At 38.3% G+C, this 18,769-nt stretch overlaps 1 protein-coding gene across 2 annotated transcripts in view; it reads left to right on the top strand.

Annotated features, from left to right (window-relative positions):
* RAB31 (RAB31, member RAS oncogene family) overlaps positions 1–18,769 on the top strand; it is a 58,403-nt gene that overhangs the window by 12,932 nt on the left and 26,702 nt on the right. For both annotated transcript variants that reach the window (XM_085322474.1, XM_085322473.1), the window contains exons 2-3: positions 13,508–13,587; positions 16,258–16,339. In XM_085322474.1, coding sequence (XP_085178600.1) covers positions 13,508–13,587; positions 16,258–16,339 — 162 coding nt within the window. The remainder of the gene's footprint in view (positions 1–13,507; positions 13,588–16,257; positions 16,340–18,769) is intronic.

Here is an 18,769-nt window from a genome sequence, read left to right as displayed (position 1 = left end):
AATGACTGCTTTCTTTTAATGAAAGAAAATGACTTCATGTATCTGAGTTAAACCAAAAAGTTTTGATCCAGACTGGGATTTGTGGGCACTCTGTAATGTAAAACTGTAATATTTTGATTGGGATTATCAATTCCAGAGCAAATGAAAGTTTTTGTATGCCTTCTACATGCGGACAGATRTGTATTCAAATTCTTTTTATTTTTTAAAATTTAGTAAGTGATGCTAATGAGTCTGTATTTTAAAATTATGGCCCTTAATGACAGGATTTGACAGAGACAGGGTGTTGGAGTATAAACAGCAACTCGTGTCAAGCAGCAACTCAGGGCAAAGTTTATCTCCTTGTCATTCAACTGTTTTGAAAGTTCAAGCTCCTAGAAATATATGGGGGAAAGGTTCAATTGGAGAAAGAATTTGTTTTGGAAAGAATAACACAGAATTGTTTATATGAGTTCTGCTGCCAAAACTGTACTCAAAAACAAAATTTGTCAGGCTGCTGCTTACTGAACTATGAAAGCCTCAGGTTATTTATGTATTTAGTCTGAAAACTGAAATCAGTTTCTCTGATCACTGAATTGAACARTGATGGTAAACACTGTTTAACCAAATTGTTACGCTGGTGAGCACGCACTTGGCCTCTAGAGGTAATGGTATACAACCATTGCTTGTTATCATTGAAAATGTGAGGTACAGTGAGTTTTTTCTTCCTTACACATGTTCCTTCCTTACATGTAACAAGTTCAGGGTGAATTATCAGAATTCTTAAACAGATATTATTCACACTAACTTTTACTGTGTTTTTTTTAATGGGAATTTATCCAAATGAAACATAGTAGGTCAAGTGGATTTTTGTGAATGCATATATCATTTGAAGATATAACGAGTAGGAAGAGGATGGTGTGTGAATGTTAAAAGGTGGCTGTCTTGGAAATTTGTCCATAAAAAAACCTGACCATTTAAATTGTGTAAATCAGATCTTGCTGTCAGTAAAATCTTGCAGGTATTTAAAAAAATAATAATAAAGGGGRAAAAAAGCAAGTCCAGCTTAACTTTGGCTTTATTTAGCTCCTCCTTGGTGAGATTTTACAYTCTCAAGGGATCTGCACATTTCTTTGTACTACTTAGTTTGGGTAAGGGTTTGAATAGTGACCACCACCYATCTGTGACACTCATTTGAGGAATTTTCTCATGGTAAGCTGTGATTCTCCTTTCTCTTTGTCATCTGGAAAATGAAATATTGGACATGGAAATAGTGATAGTTAAGCATCTATAGTGATGTTCAGGTGGGAAATCAGCAAGACAGTAACAGAGAGAAGTCATTAAGGTGAATGAGGGTAGAAGGAGTGAAGAGATGGGAAAGTTTATCACTGTGTGAGAAAATACGCTTTCTTATCAGGGCAACTGGCATGGTAGACTTACTTGCCTGTCTGGTTTATGCCTCGATTAACAGGGTCCTATGATTCAGAACTCAGTAGAGGGCGAGTGGAGAGATGTGATTCTTGTTTGGATGGTAATGACTCTACAGTACCAACAGCTGTAGATCTCAAAAAAGTAGGCAAAGGAAAATCCCTCTGAGGTGTACAGCACTGCTGACACTTTGCAGGTTTGGGGCTTCTTTCCTTTCTTGGTGTGTTACCACGATCCCTTACTGGTAGGATATGAGATGTCTCCTCACAGCTCCTCCCATCATTCATCTCCTCACACAATACTCATGGGTGCTAACAACAATGAGAAAAATTAATGGTTGTAGGTAGCATTGGTCAACCATACTTTGAAGAAAGCTGCTCTGGCATTCTTCGTCTCCTTTCCATYGCTGCCTCTATCTGTCCCATCTGGCTAATTCTTGCAGCTCTACCATTTAATCCTCTTTCCCTACTTACCCAGGCTCTTGGTTCACAACTCACTTGAGTAATTTATCCAGTGCTCTTTCTCCATTCCTCCTGTCCTGCTATGGCCAGATTGTCATCTTTCCTTTCCCCTTTGTACYGGGAGTCACCAGGTGGTGCTGTTACACAGTTAAATGTCCTTTGCATTGCAGTGCTGCGCAGCTCTTGCGGAATGGTTTTATGATGTTTAGTTTTGTGATGTAGTTTATTTTGTGGGTAGCTGTGTTAAGTAGCAAAGTATTTTGCTCTTTGGTGTGGGTTTTGTCTTGAGTCAGTTTTTGAAGCAGTGAATTATCAATCAAAACATTCTCTGGGATCCCCAAAAACAGGACTGCTTCTACGCAGTTTGTGRCTATGCAGTTGTACTCAAATGCTGCTTTACTGTAGTGTAAAGCATAAATAAGTCTAAGGATRTCCTCAGACTTTGCATTACTGAATTCCCCCCTCCCTGGGGTTCCTTGCAGGTTCTTTGGTATCTGTTTCTGCTCCAAAGGAGGTGTCTACGTGTGCATGTGTGTGACTGCTTTCTGAAAGGTGCTCCTCTTATTTCTCCATTCATCTTTTCATCTTGCTGGTTAGCTAGAATGATACTACCTTACTTCCATCTGTTGTTTATAAAGATCATGCTCTTGTTTTAAACTGTAGAGGCTGCTCGAACCAAGGAATTTAGCATCTTATACGAATAGCCAGTGTCCCCCAAAAGCCACAGTTTGAGGCAGAGGAATGCAAATCAACACCAAGCTTCTGTCTTCCTTTTCACCAGACTAAGCACTTTTTCTTCTGCTGCAGTCCCTATCACATGCCTGTCAAGGGCATACAAAATTGATTGATTCAGATTCTGCTCTTTGATTTCACCCTAAAATCCTTCATTTCTCCTGACAGTTTAGCTACTGCTCTGAATTTGATATCTTCTAGGGAGAGGGGAGGCAAATGTGTAAGAAAAGTTGCAGAGAATTAGCTGGAAATTTGGCATGGGAAAACAGTTTGTTAATAAAAACAATTATTTCTGCACTCCAACCACCTGCTAGCATGGCAGTGTGGTTAACTGCTGCTTTCTACAGTATGATGCAGTGATTTAACATATATGTTAGAATTAGAGTATGGAGTTGYTTTTTTAACCTAAGTAGATGAACCTTAAAAACAGCTGAGCTGGACATCTCAGTAGTCTATAGGCTGAATTAATCTATTATTATTATTATTTTCAATATGCRTATATTACAGTGTTGCTATTCTTGAGTTGTGCTGGAGATAAAGGAGCTGAGGTAACTAGAGAACTGACCCACAGGCCATGTTCTCTTCATCAATCACATTTCTGTTTTGCCWTATTATTATTTTCTATATGAGTTATTAAAAAAATAGTTTTGAAGGAAGCACCATTGTTCTTCCTTTTCCTTCTCAGACCCCTTTCTCACAAAAGAAGATTCCTTTGTATTCCCATTGCAACTTTACAAAAATAGAGTTGACAGGTCATAGAAGAACAGCAGTGTACATAAGCTCTGGATGAGTCAGTGTGTGGCAGTCATGTGGGCCACTTCTCAATTTCTGGGATAGTTCAACTGACTGCTAATCATGTCTCCCACTSTTACTACAATGTAAAACAAAGATTTATTCCTTACTGATGAGTTAATGCCATTTCAGTGGACCTTGTACTGAGAAAACATAGCTTTCTTTTTAACCATTTGTGTCATCTTTCTAGCATAGTCTTGCCTTCTGTCAAGGTGATAAAGTTCCTTCTCTTGACTCCCCACATTTGGAGAAGCTTTTCTACACTTTAAATCTTCAGCTGAAGGTAGTGGAGTGAAGACAGTTCCAACTAGTTGAGGAGCAGGTTGATGGGTCGTGGTTTGTTTTATCAAAATTCCCGGTGAGAGAGAGCGCTTTGGACAAATTCTTTGGAAAACCAAGYGTTTGGGGAAGAGAGGAGGGAAGGAGACGAAGAGAAAGGAGCCAGTCTGCTCACCTTGAAWTTTTTTTGGTTGCAGCCATGACTGTTCCCCTTAGCATGAAGAGCTTGAGTTTGGAGCCCTAGTTATGATRGCAAGATAACATCCAATAATCTTGGAAGCACTCTAGGAGAGACTTTGATTTCATGTGACTGTGCATATACAAAGATATATATGTTTCTAGGAGAGTGAGTTGATTGTTGATGTTAGCTACTGCATAGACATTGTCTTGGTCCGTCTCTCCCTTTTCTAGCTAAGCATATGACTTTGATAGGGTGATAAATGGTTTGGGATTGTTTTTTAAATTTTTAGTTTGGTGAGACAGTGGTATTGATTGAGGTCTCTGGGCATGTTTCTGATATAAGCGTATAGGTGGAGAGATTGTAACTAACATTGCAGTCTGGGGGTGAGGGAGGATTGAAAATACTTTTTTCTTCAATGAGAGAGCAAAAGATGCAGGAGAGCATTAAAAAAGGTATATAAGAAGGTGTATTTGAAACTTGAGCATTTGGGGTTTTTCTCTCTAGAGGATTACTGGGCTAGGATCTGGTGTAGTGGAGACAAACTGTCCCAATTGCATGAGACAGTGTTAACTACGAAGAAATCTACAAAATGGCAAAGCAAGACTGCATTTGCTGGCTCCAAGTAAAGCAGATAGCAGAGAAGTTATACATGCCTGAGTTTCATTCCATAGTAGGATGTGTGCAGGATGCATGAGAAAGGAAGCCACATGCTGAATAATCACATTGGTGAAGGAGCCAAACCTGACAGCAGATGTTTTGCTTCGATGGCTGTTTGGGAGTAGGAGAGGTGCACAGAACTGTAGACACATCCAACTCTGAGGCAAGGCAGAACTGGGAGTCACTGTAAGCGTTATGCTAACCAGTGAGGGCAAATAGACAGCAAATAGGAAGGATCAGGTCATAAATCRTACACTCAGAGGCCAAATATCTGCTTGCCAGGGCTTATTACTACTTTTCTATTTTAAAATGTTTATTAGGAGTATACGGGTAGTATTCAGGGTGCATATAAATACCAAACCAATGAACTCAGCATTTGACYATCTCTTAAGGCACTTAAGTTTGCTCATTGATACTGCAATAGTTGAACACTTCACAACTGTCTCTGACTTAAATTCTCATAATGCTATTGTAAGGTGAAATCAAGTAATGATTATTCTTGTGTAACGTTTAGTTGAGACTGATTGAGCCAAGTTTTGAGCTAAGAATTTCTGTGCTAAATGCAGTCCTTGAAACATGAGGAAGGAAGTCTGTCTTGTAGTATAGAAATACTGACCTGGTTGGGGATAGAAAAATGTCTTTGAGAACAAGCAATTCACTTCCTACTTGTAGAGGAAATTGAATATAATCTAATATATATCAGAGGGAAAAGCCTTATTCTGTAGCTAATTCGTGCTGCACAATACCGTCTTTGACCTGAAATCATGCTAGTAATTAGGAGTGACTTGTAGGGTGTTTACTATGAGRAAATTTGACACAGATCATCCTAACTCTATGGGACTCATATACTGACCTACTTAAAAGATAAGAAAAGATACCAGCAATACATACTGAGAGCTTAAAGAAGGGTATATGACAGACAGGAATGCATACTTGAATGTTCTTGTATCGCTCACATGGACTGGTGACCAAAAGATTGGCTTTGTTTCCTACAGAAGAAGTGAGGAACTGCAGAATAATTGTTCTCCCTTTAAAACACGCTTGCATCAAGATCAATGTGTTTGTATTTGGATCATTAGGAACTGAGTTCCAGTATTAAATAGGAATGTGATGTGCCTTTTGGCAAATCCCGTTCATAAAGGAAAGTACTTGATAACACACTGATAGTCCTGGGGGCCATCTCGTATCTTAAATTCCTCACTTTCAGAATTTGTGTGCAACTGAGTGTCCCGCAGACTATTGCAGCAATTTTTGTACATCATTGGTGGCATAAGACTGTGTCTAATCTCGTGTCGAGCTCCTGTTGCAGAAGCACGTGCTGGGCTTACACAAACTCTTCCTGRTACCAGAGATAATGAATAAAGTCAAATGCCAATTAAAGGTGCTCGTGATGGAGCAGAACTGGGGGAGAAGGCTCTCTCATTTGGTAGAGATGGGCTCTCTGTTGGTAGACAGCTAAAGATCATGCTGCTGCTTTGGAAGGCAGATGGGCTTGAGGCCCAGTTCTGTAACTCTGGGATRTATGTCCAGCAAATCATCAGGAAAAAGATCTTCTCCAATAATCGTGTTGTGCATCCTGGAAATATTTTTTTTTTCTCATCATACAAGGCTATACAGAAAACTGGAATTTACAAAAATTCTCTGTCTTGATTAAGCTATATATTCTTTTGACCACAAAAGCAAGGCTTCAGAGCCTGCATTCCTCTAGCRCTGCCTAAAGTCTCAGGCAGCTTTATGAAGCAGCTGAGAGCCAAGGTGTCAGTCTTATGAGCTGCTCTTGTATTTTCATCTGTGTGCTTATGCAGTGGTGGGATTTGCTCACTTGATACATCTTACAGATGGAAAAACTTACAGATGAAATACAGCAAGAAGTTATTTCTATTTCTTTCTAGCCACCACTAATCGTGAGTAGCTACATTTTCACTGCGACAAGCATAACACTTGGCAGATTCAGATGAGTCCCAATGGTATGTCCTGAAAGGTATTATTTCTCCTTACWGTAGTGTCTTCAGACAAGTAAGTGATACCCGGATACAGGGAAGGTCGTATTAAGGCTAGCAAAATTTTATTGGGTRGAATGGTTCTTGGATTAAAACACTGCCCTTGAAACTATGATCAGAGATCTGTTGTGCATAACTCTCCTTGTATATTCATGCAGTTGATAAAAATCCAAAGCCAGTTTCAGATGCTCTTCAGGCTGCCTGCCACTGCCTTACAGAGCAGCTGTAACTGGATTAGTAAGACATGGAAAATATTGCAATACAGCTTGCATCTGATCGCCTGAGTAATGATTAAAATGTAAATGGCAAGCATAGAGGACTAAAGCAGGATGCAAGTGACAAAGCTTCATAATTTTGTTTTTTGGATGACTTGTTAGTTTTTTTTTTATCTCCTATTGGAAGTTAAAATACAGTAGTATTCCTGTATTCAAGCCTTATCATCTGCCTTTGGGTTAAGGACTGGCATGTCAGAAAACAGCAGATGCAGACTAAATAGCTTGGTGCTGCATGCCAGGCCTTGCATGAGGAGTGACATTCCTCCTAGAGATCAGGGTTGAGCAGAACTGAGCATACATTTCTGCAAAATCCCAACAATGCTTCATGGTGCAGGCCTAGCAATTTGTTTGATGGTAGCTAATAAAATGCTAACCATCTAGCAGTACTGCGGTGTCATTACACTGCTGTGAATGTTCAAATTCCATCAAAAGTCCTGCTGTGGATAATGGGTATGGGCCAGGCAGTTTGAACTACAAATCAAGATCTAAATCATGGCCAAACCTTACACTGGAAAGAGCAGTTATTTTAATATACAGGAGCTGAACTGCCAAGTCAAAGCCAACTGTATTGTACAGCACTGCTTGGTAGAGCTACTAGAATGAAAGGTCTCTCCATATTTCCTTATTTATTTATTTAAGTCTCATTGATCATTTTTCTTCTCCTGAAGTTTAAAGTATATCTTTCTTCCTCAGATTTGCCTGGCCAATTGCAGAGACTTTGGGAGCTTTTTTTTTTTTTTTTTTTTTTTTTTTTTTTTTTTTTTTTTTTTTTTTTNTTAAAGTATGACATGACTTGAAGGTAAAGGACAGTTTTCTCCTTTTTGGCAACTTCATACCAATTAAAATGTTTTCATCTTACATCTTAATTACTTCAACAATAAAAGTTCTGTGCTCCACAAAGCAAGGACCGCTGCTTCCTATCTATATACCATTGGCAGGAATCAAATTGGCATAACAAAGAGGAGAATATAGCTTGGGAAATCTTAAGCATAAACTGGCTCCTCTGTTACTTTTCAGTTAATAATGAGCCGTCCAAGAGATTTGTCCAGTGGCATGAATATGTGACTGGAAGCCAGGAATTGTTTCTTATTTCAGATGCCAGTTTCCTGTCTGAGTTGGGGTCAGATTCTTTTCCATGASAGTGATACAGCTTTTGACTGTACTCTTGCCCTGCATGTTTGATGTATCACATCAAAGGTGCATCATGAGGATCATCAGTAGGCCAAATTTGACCACAACTGTCCCTGATACATGTAAGTATTTATGCACCTCTGGTTGCCATCTTGACCTGAGGAAATTTCAGAATAGTTTACTGATATTGTCTTCTGCCTACAACCTGGGTTTTCATTTGCATGGGCAGTTTTGTAATTCCAGCTGCATGTGTGCTGAAGAAGATACKCTAGGAGAGGCTACCTGGGGCATGCAGTAAATCAAGGTCATGTTGTTCTCTTGACCAGTGCTTCTTAGAGGAAGGGCTGAGCTGTCAAATGTTTGTGATGCCTTTGCAGTTAAGTGGTTAGCAGGTGATCTTTTGGAGAACCCCAGCACAAACTGACTCAGACTGACTCTGTTCCTCAATTTCCATTGTGAGGGTTAGAGTGTGCTGTACTGAGTTCAATAGAAGCCGTGTGAGACCTGGAATAGGTTTCTGGCTTATAAAGAAAGAATTAAGAGTTATCACATTCAAGTGTGGCTAATATTGTTGAAAAATAACATTTTATCTGCTTTTTCTGAACACTGAGAATTAATATTCTCTAGATTGTTAGGAGATGATCATTCTTTTTGTGATACATGAATAACACATGTTAAACCTAGGCAATGTTAATGAGACATCTGCCTGTAGATCATGTCGCAATGAGTCCTGGTGATTACAAAAAATGCTTTGGAGGGAGAGATTTTTTTTATTATTATTATTTAGTTTTGTAAAAAATTATACAGTTTGAAATACTGTAGGTCAGCTCTTAGCATTGTCTAAGTCAACAGCAAAACTCTTGTCCTTCCGAAATAGCTATATATTCTATCCGTATGTTGTAGAGATCAGCTCTCCTTTACTTCTGTGTGCAGACTTTTGTGGTACCCATSACCAGGGTATCTGAACCCCCTTTAAAAGCTGAAATGGGAAGTTAGTCATGAGATCTGTAGTAGTTACAAGCCAGATGTTCTTTTTTCTTGCTTTGAAAGTGGGAGGACAGAAGAGTTTCTTAAGTATGTTTTTTCTTAGCATGCCATTTCCTCATGTCAAACACTGTGTAGTGTTCTAGTTTTAGTTGCATTTCCAAAACCCTAGAATCATAAAAGAATTTCTGCAGAGTTTATCTTATTTTACATGTATTGAAGGAGCCCTACTTGTTAACACAGCATAGAAAGATACTGTGTAGTCAAGAATAAAATAGCTGCTGCAGCAATATGCATAATTATAGGACTGCTGTTTAGTCATCAGTCACAATATGTGTGGATTTTTTTTTGAATTTAACATTTATTCGAATTTGGATGTGAAAATAGTTTACCTGAAGAGTTTAGTTTGCTCAGCACATTAGGGCTTGACCCATCTAAATCCATTAAAAGCTATTAGAATAGCAAGGCGAAATAATAAATCCCTAATCAGGAGCGTGTTTACAGAGTACTAAAGTTCCATTGAATTTGGAAAAGTGCTTGCAAGACTGAGGCTTATAGTTAYGCAAAGGTATAAATGAGACATCCAAATTTAAACTGAAGAGGTAAATTTTCTTGCATTACCTTTTTCTGCCGAGATGCACACATCTTGAACAGTGGAGAAGAGAGGAATATACCAATTGCCTGTTCGTAATAAGAATATGTTTTGTTTTGTGTTTTGCTATATTGTTCAAATTGAACTTGTGGGGTTTTTTATTTTCCTCTATGCTGCTGCAAATTAACCTGAAGAAATCAGCATCTGAATTGTTATTTGCTTGCAAATTGGTTGCCAGAATTACAGTATCCTGTAATTCTATTGGTTTGAAATATAGTCTCATCTTTACAGTATGGTGAGCTGAGAAGAGCCAAATGGGGTAGTCCTCTGTGAGTAGGAATGCGAGTGGAAATGCTGTTTTTGTGGTGTGCTGCTCTCCATTCTGGTATAAAATCCTCATGCCTAAATCTGTGGATAAAGGGTTTTAGAGGAGTAGACAATATTTCCAGGGTAAAAGGAACTGCTCATGCTTAGATATTCCTAATAAATATAAAATATCAATACATCTGTTTTAGATCTCCTTATCCATTTTGCTGACCAGGGGGAGATTCTGAAGTTGTGGCTGCTTCTCATGAACTTAACGGGTTCATTTATTGGTATTACGTTTCTACTACTTTCCTTCCTCCCCACTCCATTTCCTTATCTTGGTACAATGCAGTTTATAATTGATATTCTGCAAGTGGGCTATGAGGCTTATGGAGAAACAAGAAGAAAAGSAAAATGTGCAACTGGTCCTGTGAATGCCTCATCCAAATGTTCTTCTGATGATATAAATGGCTCTGTATACCTTTCACTCTATGCAAATATATCAAGAACCACTTCATTCAGAATAAATATTGTATACTTACTCCTTTCTTGCCACTCCTTTCATGGAGTGGTATACTCTTGATTATGATATGTCAATTAGCATCATGCTGAAACCTGTGGATTTCCCATGGGTAAGGATATTTCTGAAGATTGGTTCCTAAAAGTGCAACATAACTCTTGAGTTCATATACTCAGTTGCTGAGTATTCAGCTCAGTACTGCTGTGACCTTTTACATAAGCTGAATATTTATCCCTTGATTTATTCCCAGATTACAAGGTGTTTAAAAAAAAAGATGAAATGCAGAACTTTAAGAATTGGAAAATGTCATCTGAATGTGTAAGAGTTACTTGGACATGAGGCTTGACAACTCTGGTATAAATCTTTGACAAAAAAAGGAACAAGACAGTCATCCTCATCATCCTCATCAGATTTGAGRCAATTGAGTATCTGGAGAGAAAGACCAGATAGCAGAAGACAAAGCAGATGATAGCAGGAATGCTTTCTACAGCTTTAGTAAGGAGATTTAATTAAACACACTGCTGTGAAGTAGATACCTTTTCTACTTTAAAGCAACCATGCTTTCCTTAACTTGAGAGATTTACCTGAAAGATACCTCCCTATTGTAAGTGGAAGATAGGGTCTGATTAGCAATAAAAGATTTCTACTAAGTTTTCAAGTTGTTTTATAACATTCACACATCATAATTTGTTTTGTTTCCAGGCAGGTGGGTGTCTTACTTGATGGGTATAAGAACATGGACTGAAAATKGTCTAGATAGTTTTAATCTAGAAATAGAATGATGATAATTGCTGTGAGAAGGAAGCTTTTTCTTTTTTATTTCCTTCCTCTGTGTGCTCTAATTATACTCTGGTAGCTGGCATTTTAGATCCTTAAAGCAGCAAAACAGAAGCTGGCAGTACATGTTTCAACTGAGTCCCTTCAGCGAATAAATTAACTGGCTCCTGGAAAGCTCTTGCTACTCACTACAGTAGTGACAGTCCTAAAGACAGTAAGCCAGATTCACTTCTGATACAGGATCCATTGGTTTCACTGGAGTTGCATCAAGGGTAAATTTAGCCCACTAGGTAGTTCAGCGATCACATGAGCAAAGTCTAAGACTGCCTTTAAGATAATTTGAGGGCTAACAGCATGGCTAGCACGTACTTCAGTTTAGCCATACTTGGGGGAGATGTTAGAGAAACAGAAACTTGTGAAGTTTGTTAACGTTAGCATGAAATGTTAGGAAGAGTCATGGACTGAAAGTGGAAGATGTAGGAGCTTGCATAAAAATGAGCTTTGTTTTAATTTGCACTTGCAGATGTCACATCTCTGCCAGACACCAAGATCCTCTTGCTTAAGAGATTTAATTGCAGTTGCCCTTATTAGTGACCTATCAAAGGAGATAAAAAAAAAAAAAAAAGGTACTTGAGACTAGGGCATCATCACAGGGATCAATATCTCGTTTTGGGCACCGTGGAGGAGACAGCGTCCCCATAAGAGGGAAATAAAATTTCCCTCATCCAATGAGAGGTAGTTCTGATTTTCTCCAGAATGTTTAAGTCCTGAATAATAATTACATTCTCAGTTTCAGCACAGAGGAGATTTTTTTTAAATGTGCAGTGCCTTTCTAGTCTAGTAGTTGTACAGAGATGTCGGCTGGAATCRAAAATGAAGACAAAATTCAGGAATAGCAATGGGATGTGTTGCTGCTATTGATCAAAGGCTACTGGGCTGGTTTTAAATACTTCTATTCTCTTTGATCTTTGTGTATTGATTGAACACAGCAGATAAACAACTGCTGATGTAGCATGAGCTTTGCAGTGGTGATATAAATTCATTTAAATATGGAGGAGGGAACTCTAAATACTGTCTTTTCTTTCATATTTGAATAGAAGATTAAAGATTGCAAAATTGTTTACAGGAAGGGCAAAGACTTTTTTTTTCTTCTCATATGTAATTGTGTGTGTAGTGCTATCAACAAACTGTACTTTCTTGCCTTGCCACTTTTTGAGAAATTTGTGTAAATTACTTCAGTGTCTTAAAATATGGATACAGATGGAATTTACAGATAGTTCTTTTGATCAATTGTGATGGAATTAATGGAAAACTTTCCATTGACTTTTTAAAGACCTGGATTGGACCCTGAGCTGTCACTGTTAGTGTCTTGGAAAGGTTGAGATTGATTTCCTTGCATCCTTTTTGTCTCCAAGGAGGCTCTTTGCAATTCTGTGGGAGATGTAATGATACTGCTATTCTTTTTCCTTTATAATTGTCTGTGTAATTTTATATTTTTCTACCTAACATAGAGGCTTCATGGAACAGCAGAGAGAAACTGGAAAACGCTGTGTTCTTGGGAAAGCTGTTCATATCTTAAATGCCTAAAATAGTATTACTGAATAATATCAAGCTTCCCCTGCACCCTTCCTTCCTCCAGAGGCAATTCTGAATTTGGTTCTAGTACTGCACTCGTGTTATTTTCTGCTACTGATTGAGGAAAAAGATTGTTACTGCAGATAGAAGCAGGCTGCCACATTGCAGTGTATAGAGCAGCTTGTGCTGCAATTAAGTATATTGTTTTATGACAGTCTGGTAACACAGTCTGCATAGGGGTAGCTGCTCATCTTGGGGTATTCCACTCTTTGGATTCCTGCCTTACTAAAAACGCTTAAAGTCTGTATGAAGTTTCTACTAAGTGTAGTTGTTTGTCTTGCCGTAAAAAGGCTAGCTGTACTAAGTTTTCCACAATTAGTGTACTAAGGGGTTAGTAATGTTTTAATTTGGAAGCATACTTGTGCTACCCTTGCAACAGGTCTGACTGAAATTGTTTCTCTGGACAATGGCTTTGCTGGGTAAGATACCATGTGTTTGAAAGTGCGGTGTTCCTTTCCTTGTGCAAGCAAATGGCTGTGCTTAAATCACTGCAGTCTTTGAAACAGGAATATAAAATGCATCCCAAAATAGACAGGACTTCAAGTGAAAGGAATCTTGGGAAGAGAACCGGGGAGTTCCATTCTCAATGATGACACTTTAAAAAAAAAATATATATATATATATATATATATATATATTGTCTTTTCTTTTTAAATGTTTAATCTGTTCCACTTAGCAGTAGAGGGAGTTTATTTACAAATTAATATTTTGACTATTTCTTAAGTGAAATATTGGTATCTTTGTCTTCTGAATTCACTGCTATGCTTTCCTTTATTTCCAGGATACTGGGGTTGGGAAGTCAAGCATAGTTTGTCGATTTGTTCAGGACCACTTTGATCACAATATTAGTCCTACTATTGGGTAAGTAATCCTGCACAGTATGTTTTTTCTTTTTTCCTATACATTTTTTTTAATCCTGTTTCCCTCAGTGGAACTCCCTTCTTTTCACAACTTCCAAAGTTCTGAGTAACTGTATATCTTTCCCCTCCAATTTATCATTTCTATTTAACCCTTTASACTTCTTTAATTCCTCTCACTTCATGTTACCTGCTTAGTGTGTCCAGGGTGGCCCAGAGCTAGGTCTACTCTACTCTTTCTTCCGGTAGTACAGAGCAAGCCTCAGCCTACCATATTGCTGTATTATCGTAGAGAGGATGACAGAGTTATGCCATTTGTTTTCTGGTGTGAATGGTGTCTCCTGAAATCACTTCTCCTCTGGAGCTGTCTGTAACCACTGTGTATTGACTCATTGCCTACAGCCATGACTTCGCACTGTTTGGTTTACTTCACTGTTTTGCACAGGTCTGTGTATGGTATTATATATGTCTTGGGCTCTCGGGGTGACAATGGTATATATACTATTAAATGTTTCCATTCCACCTACCAGAATGATTAGGGAATTGGTATAAGTGAAGACCGGTGTAAGTGAAGACTAATTCCTTTTGATTTTCCTCTCAAGAAAGGCTTGAAACCAAACTCTGATCTCGTTTGTATTGATGTAAAGGTAGAGATATTTCAGATTTCCATTAACACAAATGAACAGAAAAATAACCTTGTTCTTTTTTGCTATAAGTAAGCCCCTAAAACTTAAATAACCCTAGAAATCCTTTATTACTGCTGTCCTTCTAATTTATCATATTTTTCTTCACTAATTTTTACAGGGAGATTCTTAGGTCTCTTACTCACACAATGTCTTTTTCTTTTTATCTGTCAAGAGCTTCCCACTTTAGATGATGCCTTGGTCATAGGACCTTAGGATTAAAATCACTTCAGTTCCTACCAGTCAGTGAAGTACTGAATTTGATCCTTGGAGCTGAAAGAAACAAAAATCTACAACCCAAACAGGCTGTGATTTATGTGATTACAAAGACATCTTACCAAGTAACGGTAGTAGGAATATTAAGGGTTCCCAACAGTTCTGAGTTGTAGGTATTGTCAGGCTAAATTGGAGTGTTAACAGTGTCTGTTCCCAGATGTGGGTATGCTTTCATCTAGGTTTAGAATGTGTCACCTTGTCCCTATTTTTAGAAGATAGGATAATGCAATTTAAACGAAATATAATTAATTCACTCCTGTTAATCATAAAACTGCGAAGCTTCTGAGTGACAGAGCATCAGAAGTCTATTAGTCATGTAGCTGTCTTTAATTTCATTTTTTTAAAACCATTTTAGGAACAAATCTCCCTAGTCCATAATTACCTGGAAAATTTTGAAATTCTTGGTCCTTTTTTTATGAAAAGGGAAGCTGAATGGGAAATAATTTGAAGGGAAATTTTTGAATGGAAAGGGTTTATTTTGCTTGTGTGTTCTAGCCATTTTAAGTCTTCTGTGAAGGACTGATACTGTTTGAGTGTGTTGTTCAGGGGACTAGATTTCTTCTRAACCTCTGCCTCTGAATTCAAGAAGAAATCTCAGCTGGAAGTTACCTTTTGAGGTTCCAGAACAATTTTGGACTGCTGGTGATATGGCTTGTCTATAAAGGCCAACTCTGTAGATAAGTTTTTTTTGGTTTTGTTTTGTTTTTTTTTCCAAATTAACCAAAGGTGTTAAGTATATGATCCTTGTAATCTACAACAGCTGCTGATGTTCTAAAGTTCCTGTTTTTGAAGCTGTAAAGTGTTGCTTAATACTTTRAAAAGAAGCATGACAGCTGAAAGCACACACTTGGAAAGCAGCCAAAAAAAMCACTACTTTTCTTGCCTTACTTAATACTTTTATATGAAATGCAGCGTTGTTAAATTTGAGCAATTTGCAGATGGCTGTACAGGGAAACTGTGGTGTATCATGTTCAAGAAATGTTTTGATCAGTTATATGTCATTCAGGGTAATTTGGTTCTTTTGTAACCATAGCACCATTGTATCAAATGCATCTTTGTAAGCATGTAAGACAGTCCASGGACTCTCCCACCTGCTTTCAATTCAAATGCTGTAATGTGCAAATAGCCTGTACATTTTTAACCTTCTTTCCTAAAATAAGAAAAATAACATGATGAAAACAGAGGCTACAAAGATTTCTACATTTAGGGGAGAACTCTTTTCCATTTGTTTATTGTGTGTATTTCAGCAGGTGACTTGTCTGGTTCAAAATAATTGGTAGTTGTGTACATTTGCAGTCTGCTAGGTTTAACTGAGATTAATGCATTCATTGCCTGGTGTGATGCTGGCTTTCTTGTTCTCAGATCTCCATCTCCAAGAAGATGGAACTAACTAGCAGTAGAAGCTATGTGTGAGTGGCAGGAGCATTTGTGTTCCTGTGCCCATGCACAGAGAGTCTTCTGAACCACAGAAGCTTTTCCCTTCTTTTAAAATAAGCATATGTGTATTATATATTTAACCTGATAAGAGTGCTTTCATTTCAGAGGGGATTTTATCAAGAGTTTGGGGTTTCTCTATATGTAGTCTAACCCAGCAAAACTGCATAAGGTCTATCTGTAGATAACATATATAGAATACTGGTGATCTTATGAATTTCTGTTCCTTCCTTATCTGAGTTCATCAGTAATGAGATCTGGCTGTTACTTTTCCTTTTCAGAGCATCATTCATGACTAAAACTGTACCTTGTGGGAATGAGCTTCATAAATTTCTTATCTGGGATACAGCTGGTCAGGAGCGGGTGAGTATTATTTTGCAGTACCTGGTATACAGGTAGTCAGGGGGTGGTTAGTATTATTTTGCAGTATGATTTTGTTACACTCATCTCTTTTAATGTATTGATGCGCAAAGCCTGMTGTAGATTTCAGCTTCCTTTTCACTGCAGAGCTGTACCACAACCTGCAGATGTTACTGCTGCCCAGGTTATGATTTTTCCAGCAGCTGGTGCCATGCCATGTGGATTGGGTCATTCGCTTCCCTCAGCACAGCTTGCGTTGAGTCTAACCAGTCTTTAGCTAGCTGGGAAATTCCTCTGTTTTGTCAGTTCTGCGTGTGGCAGCTCTCCTTCACATTGGAAGGACATATAGTACATGGCCTGGCAGGTGGTACATAGGTGGTGACTCCAAGGTTGTCCTGAGTTGGGACACTGAATATGGGCACAGTTTTTTTTTTTTTTTTTAATAATCTTAATGGCAGTGTTCAATAATAGGCTGACTGTAAAGTTGTCTTAATGTATAYGCACATTTATTGTGGGACATTTGAAGGAAATGGGGAAAAAAAAACCCATACACATGTTTTAAGGTATTTTCAAACTTTCATGTGAAATTACACTGTTTTTGCTGTTAGAAAAATGTAACTGTATTCTCATTTTAGGATTGGGAAAAATGAGATGCTTACTCAAACTGTAATGTGGATCCTTCTACATCCTACTATGTTCCTCATACCTTGCATGGGAATTGTAGGCAATAAAGATTTTTGCTAAGTGCAGGAAATGCTTGTGTTTTTACTTGCAAAGTGAAGCATGATATAAAGTGTGCCTGATGAAATCCATTGACTCTTAGCAATTCAATATGATATTTATGACGGGCATAGGGATCTTTAAGAACATATTTCAAGTAGATGCCTATTGATAAGTCATATTTACTRTGCTAAAGGATGCCTCATTTGAAGCAGGAAATCTGTGACTGAGCTCTGACTGTTGGACACAAAATTCATCATTCCCATCCATTCCCAAATGTTTCCTCTCCTGATTGAGCATTTTCCAAAAATATGCTTCAGTTAAACATCGTCTGCTCTCTCTTATTTTTTTATTTTTATTTTTTTTAATCCAGCGATGACAAGCAGTCACTGCCACAAATCTGACTAAATTGCAGTGCATCTATTCCAGATAAATCATATTACAATTGTTATGTGTAATCCTGAACTGTAACCTCTTTAAGCCAGGGACCATCTTTTTCTCCTGTATTTGCGCCATCTATTCCCAGTCCTTTGCTAGGGCCTTTGGAATTTGGGGTGGCAAAGTAAATAATGCTGATGGCTGTGAGCACTGGCCAACGGAAGCAGAGTTTCCCAAGATGAGGACTATATTGTTCCAGGTAGTTCACTACCTGGGAACATCCCCATTTTACAGCTAAACACTTTGTGTTTCTCAACAACTTATTCTATGTATTTGGGATTCTAGTTACTTACATTGCTCTTTCTGATATGGTGTTCAAGAAAAAATGTCTGCCACTGTATTAATTTCTTTCTAGTTATCCTCTTAACAACAGTGCTTATGCAAAACTTCCAGGCTACCCTAAACTTCAGCACTATTGCTRTTTTTCACAGTGTACTAACAGGTGTCTTCCAGACGGTGTTTATGCCTTGAAAGCTGTTGTCCTTCCTTTGTTTGCTGGGATCCTGCTAAGGTCTGTGTTCCAGTGACAAGTTTGGACATTTCCTCAGCACGTCTTWCTTCTGATAACTGTATTTGGTACTTACTACTCTTTAAATGTTGTGTTCGCTTGGTTTTGTTCTTCTAAATACAAGCCAAGGATTGGACTTAGGTGTGCTTATTCTGGAGTCAGGATATTCTGTACTTCCCCAGCTGTGCCATTTGTTGCTGTATCTGTTTGCTGGTGTGGGCACCTGCCTTACTCGTCTGCTGCTCTCCTTTGCTTCGCAGCCAAAGAGYTTGGGGTATCTTTCTCTTGGGCTTTCCAGACAGAACTTCCCCTGTCTGCTCTTAGATTCTGCTGTCAACAGTGGTGTGTATCAGCAGGACAAAACCACTGTAGGAGGTGTAACCGAAGGCCTACTTGAGGCTTAAAAGTTAGGCTCAAATCTTAAGAATGGCAGGAGATAACAATAGCAGCAGCATTTCTGTACTAATACTACTCATTCATAGATTTCTCTGTGTAACAGACTAGGAAACTGTCARCTTGAATAGTGTAGAGAAACCATTCTGAAATGCCTTAGTTTCAAACACTTAATTAAACAATCATCTGAGAGAAGCAATGTGCCTACTGGCTGTCTTCAGTCAGTTGGGAAAAACTGTGGAAATTCATGTGGCTGTTTCTGAAAACAGGTCATGTACTGGATGAGCAGGAAGCATAGATGAGAGGGAAATGAGTTGGAAGCACTCAGCACCCCCTAGAGGCATTAAGTCAACATTCAGATATCCATTTGCAAC

Source organism: Rhea americana, unplaced genomic scaffold (assembly GCF_003343005.1).
Source record: "Rhea americana isolate MKP2758 unplaced genomic scaffold, rheAme1 scaffold_78, whole genome shotgun sequence".
Classification (NCBI taxonomy): domain Eukaryota; kingdom Metazoa; phylum Chordata; class Aves; order Rheiformes; family Rheidae; genus Rhea; species Rhea americana.
This window is presented reverse-complemented; position numbering and strand designations above follow the sequence as displayed.